Genomic DNA, 10,851 nt, shown 5'->3' with positions numbered 1-10,851 from the left:
GGTAAATAATTCAATATTGCTGATTCTTGTACACAAGAAATTAATCAAATCAATGCAACTGAAACGCTACTCTTAAATTTTGAGAGAGAAAGAGAGTTTTTTTTTTTTTGGTGGGGGGTGATGGGGGATATTTACTTCGATGCCAAACTACAAAAGAATTCAAAATCCACAGATAAAAGAGACATTGAAATTCTTGAGTCCCTCAAATTACACCTTTAAGCCTTTAGTTAGAACTTAAAACTCCAGGTTTGACATCTGTATCTAACATAAATATGCATTTGGACACGCCAAGTGTGTCCGCACAGCATGTAGCACAGAAACACACTGTCCAACCAGAACATGACTGCATACGTAAGCACAATTTTAAAGTAGATTAGACAATTCAAGAAAAACAGTAAAATGGAAGTTATTAATTTCCACATAAATCAAATAATCAATATCTATAAAAGGAAGTGCTAATGAGTACAAAAGTAAAGATAAACTTTTCACTCTCAGTTACACATCCTAAGGTGGCTAATGACGTAGATTCCAGGAGCAAACGGCGCACATTTCATATATTCTCAACATGCGCCACACTCACTCAATGCACAACTTATTTGTCAACTTCCATTGCCTGGGCTGCTTTTGCTTTTGCCAATGGAGTCAACTTGCTCTTCACCTTTTTCTTCCCAACTCGAAATCCACTTGCACCCTTCTTCTTCCTGTCATTTGCATCCACCTAAACAAAATCATCCAAACACAAAGCTTTCTCAACAGATTCCAAAATTAACTAAGAATGTCACAAATGAAAAGAAACTTAGTCAACAGTTTCCATTCACACCAACCACCATTCCTCTTGCATAATAATATAAAAGAAATACGCAAACCCAATAATTTCCGTTCACCTTATATTCCAGAAGAACAGGAGCCACACACATTTTTGTGTACCCATACCCAGAGCTTCCCTTATCTAAAATTTTAGTAGCAAATCTCAACTAAATTGCAAATTCTAAATTCCTATTACTAACCACCTCCAGAGTCTTGCCAGTTTATTCTGAACCCACAATTTCCTTCATTAAATTTAACTATAAACTCAAAATGACTCCATATAGACCAAATATCTTAATGTATACCCAGAAAAAAGTAGCAGCCTTTTTTTATGAAAAACCAAAGACTTGGCATAGCTTCATATTTCAGATTCCACAAGTTAACACGGTAAAGCAGATTGCCAATTGAACCTTTCAAAGTTGATCAAGCACATGAGCAGTTAGTGTACTAGGATATATATATATATATGTATGTATAGGCACATAAACTATATAGGTAGTTTACCTTCATCTTGCTCTTCGTGGCCTGCAGCTTCTTTTCCTTCTTTTCCTTATCTTCTTTCTCTCCTGATAATTTGCATACAGAAATAACAACAAATTTAATGAGACAAGCAATCTAAGAAAAGGGGGAAGTTCATCAAACAAATTTAGGGCAATGAATTTATATACTTTTGAGATCGAAGTCGTGCTGCCTTTTTCGGCGACCTAAGTCGTTTTTCTTCGACATCTTTCTCTCCGAGGATCGGCTTTCTACTTCCTTCTCAAACTGGCTTGAAACCCTAATTGAGAATCCGCCTTCTTTTATTATAATTCTCCATTTTCCTTTCTGAAATGGGCTTGTCGTAGCAATATGATAGGAGCCCACCCAAAGTCATGTCCTTGGGCCTATCATGTGGGCCGGCCCAAGACCATATAACAAAGGACAATAACAATACAAAAAATAATTAACATGTTACTCAAACGTCTCCACAACAATGCCTTCACTGAATGAACTTGAAGAGTTAATATTTAGGTTTTAGAAGATAATAATATATATAGTCTATAATTATAATTGTATAATCAAATACTCACGATTTTGTTATGTTGCTCGCAACATAATATTTGTCCGATATAAATAATTTAAGAATAGAGGCGTGAATCCTATAGGGGTGGTGAGACTCACACGACCATCCCTACTAACTCACATCAGTCAACATAATAAGATTAAAGGTATTGATATTCTTTATTTATTGAACCATATTTAGTACATTAGTGGCCCATTTTTTCTACCCATACTATTGCTTTCTTAATAAGTACCTTTTCTCCATAGGTTATTTAAACTATATGTTTTGTTGATTTTACCTTTATTCCTTGTGGCGGTTTTAATTTTTTTTTTTTTTTAATTTTGTGTACACTTTTCTATCAATTTTAAACGTTAACACCATTTATTATGAGTCAAAACGACATAATTTTTGCTATGGATGTATTTATTTACAGAATTTCCACAATTGAGTTCAATCCAATAAAATATGTGGAGTGGTGGTAGCACAATAATTTGTAATTGTTCCACACCACCTCTATTATTCTTTTACCTTCTACAATGCAATTAGGAGTGAAGAATTAAAAAAAAAAAAAAAAAGTAAATTGTAGCAAGACCCCAATAGTTTAGGTTACACAAACAAATCAAATGTACTTGCGTTTTTTTTTTTTTTTTCTACTTTAAAAATATCTTTGAAGTTCTTATTTATTTATTTTTTATTTGGACACCTTATTAAAAGATATTTAAATTAACAGAAAGAGTGTCTGAGAAAAAAATAAATCACAAGCAGTTCTAGAGACAAGTTTATATTAGAAGAAATTACATATTAGTGATTTAAACAATAGAAAATTTACGTGTAATTTACCCAACCAAAAAATATAAATGTAAGAGACATCCTTTAAATTTTCTCAGCAACTAGGAATCTTTATCACTGCTCATGTCTTAGATATAATCATTGATAGTTCTTGCGGTTTGGCCTGAAATTGCTTCATTGCCATCGTTGGCCCTTATCTAGGACCTCACGCTTGGTCTTCCTAAGGTACGAGTTGAGGTGGTTGACAATTCCAGGTGATTTTTTTTTCTTTTTTTTGTTTTGCTTTGCGAGGCTAATTGATAAAATGCATGTGTCCTAGAGATGAGAAATGGGGTGAGCGACCAATGGGCCAGCCCGCCTCATAACCCGACCTGGCCAGGCCCGTTATTGTAGCGAACAAGTCAGGCCGGCTCGCTTAGCAAAATGAGGGTCATGTCGAGCCAGCAATATGTGGCCTGACTTAGCCCACCAAAATGGCCCGTGGGTTGGCCCACCAACTAACTCACTAAAATGATTTGGCCCGGCCCACCAAAAAATAAAAAAATATTTAAAAAATTATGTTTCTTGTAAACATAATTTTATTGTAATATTTGTAAACATAATGTTTATTATGTTTGGAAACATAATATTTACTGTAAAAATCATAATTTTACAAACATCAAAATTATAAGTAAACATTAATAAATATATTTTAAAAGATATTAGTTACATTTGAAAAATAATAAAAAAAATATTTAAAAAAATATTTTAAAAAAAATTAAAAATAAATGGCTCAACGACCGACCCAGATAGCCAGGCACACGGGCTGACCCTGCCCAACAGGCCCACGGGCCAGCCCAGCAGGCCCATGGCCAGGCCTCGCTCACTTTGTCCCATTTATTAAGGGTCACGAGGCTGTGCTGGGCCCAAGTTGCCATTTCCTTGGCCCGACCCGTCTCTGTCATGGGCCAATTTTTGGTATTGGCATGAATCTACTATTTTTACCGTGTCCCCTAACAATATTTGGTATTGGCATGAATCTATTATTTCTTTGCATTCATTTATTTTTTGGTTAACAATTAGAAAACGTATTTCTACTCTTACTCGTATTAATTTTTATTCATCTCTTTCAAATAGATGTTTTCTTTGTGGGAAGCAAGAGAGCAACATAATCACATGTTTTATTCTCATCAAATGCTATCTTATTTTCGTCGTTCTAAGAAATTTGAATGACCTTAACGTGGATAAGAGACAAATATCTTATGAGCAGTGATAATGTATAGTGACAAAAATCTTTAGTAGAGGTGAAACACGTGAAGTTGATTGTGATCCTCTCTAAGTCTTTATTTGGTGAGTAAGCAGTTATCTTCAGCACAAAATATTAAACCTTATAATAGGGAGAGTAGACATATGATGATTAGGAGTTCCAAATTTAAAGTGAAGCCTTATAAATATTTGTCTAATATTTGTATATATTCTTTCTGTTAAGGGAATATAAATATATTGATAGTTTAGATATATTTTTTTTTCATTGTGAGACTCAAAATATGCCTTAGCATAAACTATTGATACTTTGTGATTTTTTTCAATAAAATATTTACTTTAAAAAAAAAAATCAATAGTCTAAACCTAAAAATAAAAATTAAAAAAAAACGATTGAATAGGTTTTAGTGGATGCAATGATATATTGTCAACCAAAACTCCAACAAAAGCAGGAGGAAATTAAATACAGAAATTGAAACGCATGCTGACTTTCACTCTAAAGGTCAAACATCTTTGTCTGGTCATCCAAATTTCTCTGTAAGATTAGTACAGAGCTGACTGTTTCCATCCACCAAAGTCCTCCATCTCCCGATCACGCCCCGTCGTCTCCCTCTGCATATGCCAACCAATTAAGACTTTTTTTTAGAGGGATAGCGCAAGAACCCTCCCTGTTCACCTTTTCGTGTGTTTTTGGTACATATATTTATAGTTTTTTTTTTTTTTCATGTATTAGATAAAAGCAATTTTAAGTTAACACTTTGGTTATGTAGGTGTTGTGTTATTTCAGATCCTTCATTGTCGTCTTGGTCAAAATTCAGGGTGGGTCAATTTTGATCCACATTTAAATGTTTCTAATAGTGATATAACCAAATAATGAATTTCAAATTTCAAATTTAAATGAACAAATGACAAATTAAATAATGCTATTCGAACCCAACTTAAGTGGGTTTATTATTAGTATTACCTCTGGGGTGAAAGTGAGGCCAAGTCTGACCTCTCCGTAGTATTGCTGGTCCTTCACAACATTGTAGGAAGTTGGTGGAATCTTGCCTTCCCGGAACAATGCTTCTAATGGGATGCTGCAACAAGCACCATTCTATCATTTTCATGGGGGCAAATTAAAATCCAGGTAATCTAAATAATAATAATAATAATAAACATATGACCAAAAGCTTTCTAAGTTGTACTTTCACCACCAAAGGTTATCACAATTGCTAAAATTGTCTTTTTTTTTTTTTTTGAATAATCTTTCATTACGAGCATCTTCACTTATTGATCCCAGAATATAATGAAAGAATTAAATCAAGAAATTTAGTAGCCATCGATTTAAATTCTAGAATAATAAACTCCAAACGAAATCATCAGGACTACCAAGCCAAGCTACGCCCTAAAGACAAATTGTTTTCACTCTTGTTTGTATAATCTCTAGGGGAAAACTTTTTCAGATTTCAACATAATTTTGTTTACATTTTGGGAATTGGAGTAGAAGTCCAACTTCCAAGGCAAAACCATTCTATTATTGAGCCAATTATTACTAAAATTATTTTTAATTTTGCTACTTCTACACAGGCGCGCACTCAAATAATGAAAATACCTCTCACCCAATTGCAAAATTACTTCCCATTTTCTTGCCTTTTCTCTCTTTTCTCTCTCCCCTCTCCATAACTATCTCCACCAACTACCTCTCGCCGCCTTCCTCTCACGCACTAACTACCGTTGCATCCTTCCTCTTCATCGCAAAGAGGGAGAATGCAATGGCAGTTGATGCACAAGAGGCGATTGATAGAGACAACCATGAAAAGGGAAAAGAGAGAAGAGAAGGAAAATGACCAAAGAAATTGAATGAGATATTTTTCATCATTTGAGCGCGTGCGTGTGTGAAGCTATTGGTAATTGTGTAGGTGCAAGTAGCAAAATTCAATTACTTTACAATATAATAGCTTACTCTTAGTATTATTGCTATTAAAATCAAATTGGGCAAGATATTGGTTTATTATCCTAATTTATTGCTTCAGAAATTTACATATATATCAGATGTATTAATATCACTGTTCATATTATATTAATATATTTTGACAATTGTAAAAACATCGGAATAAGAAAAAAAGCATGAATCTATAATTATAATTAATACGAACAAAAACTAAAGAAGACGGGGCGCTAAAAAATGGAGTCAGTTTAAATATTCACCTTTCGTTTCTTTTTTTTTTCCTTTTATTTTTTTTGAAAAGTCTAATTTGTTCCTCTATTAAGAAAAGAGATTTTTAAAAATTATGAGCTATTTAGTATTCAAATAAAAATTAACATCAGTTGGTTTTAATTTTCTTTTTTTTTTCCTAGTAAAATTATTCAATTTTGACTAGTTTAAACGGAACTTCATTTTAACTAGTTTAGTAATTATTGGCATTTTAAAAAAATTTAAAAAATGATTTCAGTAATTAAAAGATCAAATTTTATAATTTCAAACTAATTAAAAATATAAAAAGTTGGCTAAGTCGTTTAAATCTCATCATCAGACTTGCATTGAGTTTGATATAACCAGGCAATGGTTGTAGATTTTAAGAAAACGGAGTCAAACTGGTTAAATCTTTGATTTTTTCTCTTTGTTTTTTTCTCATAAAGACTAATTTTTTGCCCATTTATTAAAGAAAAGAGGTCTTTTAAAAATTGTGATGTGAGTCATTTAGCACTTCAGATCAAATATAACATCATCTATTTTTTTATGAACCAATAAAATCAATGAATTTTGATGATTCATACACATTTGTGATATCATTTTTTTTTTTCAAATTTGTCCAACCAATTGCTGGTTAACCAACATAAATTTTGAACATCGTGTAATTTTGAACAGTATGTACACGATGAAGAGCATAATCTATAGCTTTATATATATATATATATATATTGATCACTTAAATAATATTATTTAATTTATACTAAATAACATTAATATGACAATTCAAATATAATAATATAAGACCTATCCTATCAAATTGTTGTGTTAAAAAAATTAAATAGATAAGTGTCACATAATTATTATATTTAAGTTGGCACATCAACGTTGTTTGGTATAAATTAAATGTTATTTAAAAAATTAAAACTATATATATATATATATCAGCATAAAATTGATTTTTTTCAATAATTATTAGATTAGATTTAATGCTCAGAGCATTTTGAATTTTATTATTTTTTCCACTCCTAATTCAAAGTAAGGCTATTATCATATCAACGAACGAATAAATTCCGCTTCCTTCAGCCCGATAGAAAGTGTTTTATGCCAGTCAGTCTCATCTCTTTGTATGCATATGAATGCGTTGATGGTGTTTCGAATTTTTTAATTGATTCCTAAAATACGAATGTTAGAAACAAAAATCAAATGGGCCCTAAATTTTGATATTGCCACATCTTATATTCTTATCAGCATTATCTGATGATAACAAGTATATGTAGAAATATAAAACGGGGGAAGATTACTTACATAGCCTCCCCAACAAAATCATCCTCGCTAAAGCCATCGCTGTCCATAATTTTGATGCGGAGTTCCGAAACACCATCCGAGAGATTAAATATAAAGGTCTCATTCCACGTAGGACTGCATCCCTTACCTGCACAATTTATATACCAATAATAAAAAAGACAAAACAAGGACAGCAAATTGTGGTTGCGGGTTCACTCATCAATACGACAAAATAATTAATTAATAATAATAATAATAATAATAAATAGCAAATTTAGGCCATTTTGAGGGAGTTTTTAGTTAAAAAATAAAAACCTAGTAGGTGTTTGACAACGCTGTGTTCATTTTTAATTTTTCTCCTACCCTCAAAGTTAATGATGACTGAAGGTGATGCCAAAAATTGCTAGCAACTGCTTTGGGAGTCGCCAACTTCAATGGTGGCCGCGACGACCATGGTAGTTAAAACAAGTCCTAAATTTGGATACTATAGATAAGATAAACTTAATCAAACTAAATATATAAGTTTAACCACAACTCAGGTTGCACTCTAAATGATATTAGAATGTAGATAGATATAATATAATTCAAATTTGATTTTTTTCCAAATCTCAACATCCTCCCTCGAGCTCAAGTTGGTAGAAGAGAAAACAATTTTAAGTTTACAAAAAAGATAACAAGGACAAGGGTTCTATTTGATCAGCTATGACGGAAAGAACTTGGTTGAATCATCTGGGATGATGACAACAAATATGAATCAAGAAGAAGATCAGAAATGAGAGATTTGAAACGATGGCTTCAATCGGTAACAAGATGTCCAATGGCAAATCTAAAACAATCTCAAATCTAAACCAACAAGAAGATGTCCAATGGTTAATTTTAAGACCATTGCAAATCTGAACCAGCAAGATCTCCAATGATAGTTCTGAAAACTATGACAGCAAATCTAAACCAGCGACAAGTGCAAAGATAGATCTGAAACTATGATTGTGTAAATCTAAACTAGCAACAAGGGCGGTAATGGCAGATCTGAAAACAACAATTGTATATCTTAATCAGCAACAAAGCCCGGAATTGCAGGTTTGAAAACGACCGAGAGAAGTCCTCAACTGATTCCAATGACCAGTGAGAAAGCGAGAAAGATCGAGATGCCTAGTGAGAAGGTGAGAACAAGACCCAACCTTATGGAAAACGATGTTAACCGAAGTCATCCCCTATGTTCATAAACTGGGGAGAGGGGAATAAGCTAATAATCAAGTTGAAAGATCAAATGACACCACAATACAAAAATTAATAGTTAAAAAAAAGTTTATTAACTTACCCATTGAAGTTGAATATAGACATTCTTATCAAACATAAATGACACCATAATCCCATTATAATATTTTATAAGTTTATATTGAAAGTAATTTATTCTTTTTGTTGATTAACAAGAGCTTATGCTTATTTTGGAATAGTTTATAAGCTATACAAAAATAAGTCACTCTCTAAATATGTTATGCTCTACCAGCTTTTAAAATAAGCTATTCAAAAAAACTTACAAGTTAAGTAGCTGATAAGCTCTTTTAACTTTGCAAACAAATAAAAAAGAACTCAAAATATTAAAGATCTTATGAACTCCATTTAACCAAAAAAATAAACCCAAACACCCTCCTGGTCACTAATCACAATGAAATGAAATGATCAATTACCGTTATTTGCTTGCTTTCAGGCTCACCTTTAATTACGTTTATTTTCAAGGATCCAAACAAAAAGCTACGTTCTGTTCCAAATTGAAAAAGGTTATAAAAGTAGTAATTGTAGCCATAAACTTACCTGATGCAACGCTGCTTTTCCGCTCTTGAGTCCGACAAGTGATAATGGCGTAAGGGTCCATATTAGCTGTTCATCCACAACCAATCTCAGTAACAAAAAAAAAAAAATGTACAAGCAAATTACATTAAAAAAAACGAGTTAACTACTTCGGATATAACAATTGTCACACAAACGAAAACACCCGAGAAAAATTATTTGAAAGGTGAAAAATATTCATCACATTAAAATGTTAGATTACAAAAAAAAAAATCTGGAGATAATATTAATACACTCAAAAGTGATATTAACAAAAGACAAAAATGCTCTTCGGTCGTCTTCTTCCTACTCCAGCGATGTTAATTCTTCTTATTCCAGCCATGTTATAGGAAAATATCACGACTCTTCCTTTAACCTCATTTTTTAGAGTAAATATTATCACTCACAATCCCTTGCATACAATGTTACAGGAAAATAGAATATAATCTACTGAATAATAAAATAAGTGATCATTCATGTTTCAAATTAGTTGGAAATATTCCAGATATCAATTTAAGAATTCAACTACAGGAGTACGTCAATTTCTATTAAACAGTATTGAACATTCAAAACGTTCCAGAAACGAGAATACCATAAAATCTGCAAATAAAAAACATTCAGATTATGTTTTGACCAGATCAGAGGATTATATAACACATTAATAAAGTGAACAGAAGATAATCCCCAATCGAAATATGAAAATCCAATAGAACTTGAGGGTCATCAAATCCTTCATTCTGTAACCATGATGATTTAAGGAGACACGTCCAACGATCTGACCACAATTTTACTCCTGATTGCTGCATTTTCCATACCTTAATTTCATTAGGAAACAAAAGTAAACGGATGCCAAACTAATCCGATCTCTCCAACAACTTGTACAAAAGTAAAAAGTCTAAAATGGAAGCCCGCGTGACCTTGATCTTGAATCCAGTTGGTCGACTATAATGCAACCAGAGTTAGCCTATACCTTCGATGTCAATCTCTGTTTGAAAACCTCATAGCCCTTTCACCAAATAAAGTACGAATGTTATCCGACTGTTGAACTTCTATGATTTTCTTTCCTACGTTTCTTCACGAAGCAGATATAAGACAAAATCGGATCCTCACAGATCCAAATGATCACCAAATTTAAAAGATCCAAAAAAAAAAAAAAAGTCAAAACGCGGCGTGATGTATGAAATATTCAATTAAGATACAACGATCAACCAGAATGACCAGACAGGTAAAAATGTATGTATATATATGTGCGATCTTACAACAAAGACCGAGGAAGGGGAGGTTATGAACGAAACTTACTGAGAAAATCGGTGTTCTCGAGGCCTTTGGCACATACCAGTAGAACTTCGAGCGTTCCCTGAGACATCTTTGGATCGCCGAACGTAGACAGAGAAAAGAGAACCAGAGATCACAAAAATTCTACTTCCCAGCCTCTCCCTCCCTCTCTCTGTGGAGGATTGTTTGAACCTGGTCTGGCGGACACACACACAGACGCACATATATATATGTACATTGGGTTGGGTTAAGAGTTTGTCTCCGCCTCTCTCTCTCTCTCTCTCTCTGGATCTTGGATTTCTAAAATCAAGCTCGTTGGATGGGGAAATCGAGGAAATATATTTTTTTATTCATTTTCTATTTTTTTCCCCTAAGTTTACGTTATATGGAAATAATAATAATAATAATA

The 10,851-nt window shown here is 32.7% G+C and overlaps 2 protein-coding genes across 2 annotated transcripts; both read right to left on the bottom strand.

The window, feature by feature from the left end:
* Positions 1 to 390: 390 nt before the first annotated feature.
* LOC127802356 (uncharacterized) lies at positions 391 to 1,631 on the bottom strand. The gene is made up of 3 exons (XM_052338113.1): positions 1,476 to 1,631; positions 1,312 to 1,373; positions 391 to 718 (listed from the first exon to the last, which is right to left on the bottom strand). The coding sequence occupies exons 1-3, from the start codon at positions 1,531 to 1,533 to the stop codon at positions 593 to 595; spliced, it is 246 nt and encodes an 81-aa protein (XP_052194073.1). The 5' UTR covers positions 1,534 to 1,631; the 3' UTR covers positions 391 to 592.
* Positions 1,632 to 4,278: 2,647 nt separating this feature from the next.
* LOC127802049 (elicitor-responsive protein 3-like) lies at positions 4,279 to 10,701 on the bottom strand. Its single transcript, XM_052337701.1, has 5 exons — positions 10,467 to 10,701; positions 9,153 to 9,218; positions 7,362 to 7,488; positions 4,845 to 4,959; positions 4,279 to 4,492 (listed from the first exon to the last, which is right to left on the bottom strand). Exons 1-5 carry the CDS (start codon positions 10,531 to 10,533, stop codon positions 4,424 to 4,426), a joined length of 444 nt encoding a protein of 147 aa, XP_052193661.1. The 5' UTR covers positions 10,534 to 10,701; the 3' UTR covers positions 4,279 to 4,423.
* Positions 10,702 to 10,851: the final 150 nt, after the last annotated feature.

The sequence above is a fragment of the Diospyros lotus genome, chromosome 5, assembly GCF_014633365.1.
Source record: "Diospyros lotus cultivar Yz01 chromosome 5, ASM1463336v1, whole genome shotgun sequence".
NCBI lineage: Eukaryota > Viridiplantae > Streptophyta > Magnoliopsida > Ericales > Ebenaceae > Diospyros > Diospyros lotus.
This window is presented reverse-complemented; position numbering and strand designations above follow the sequence as displayed.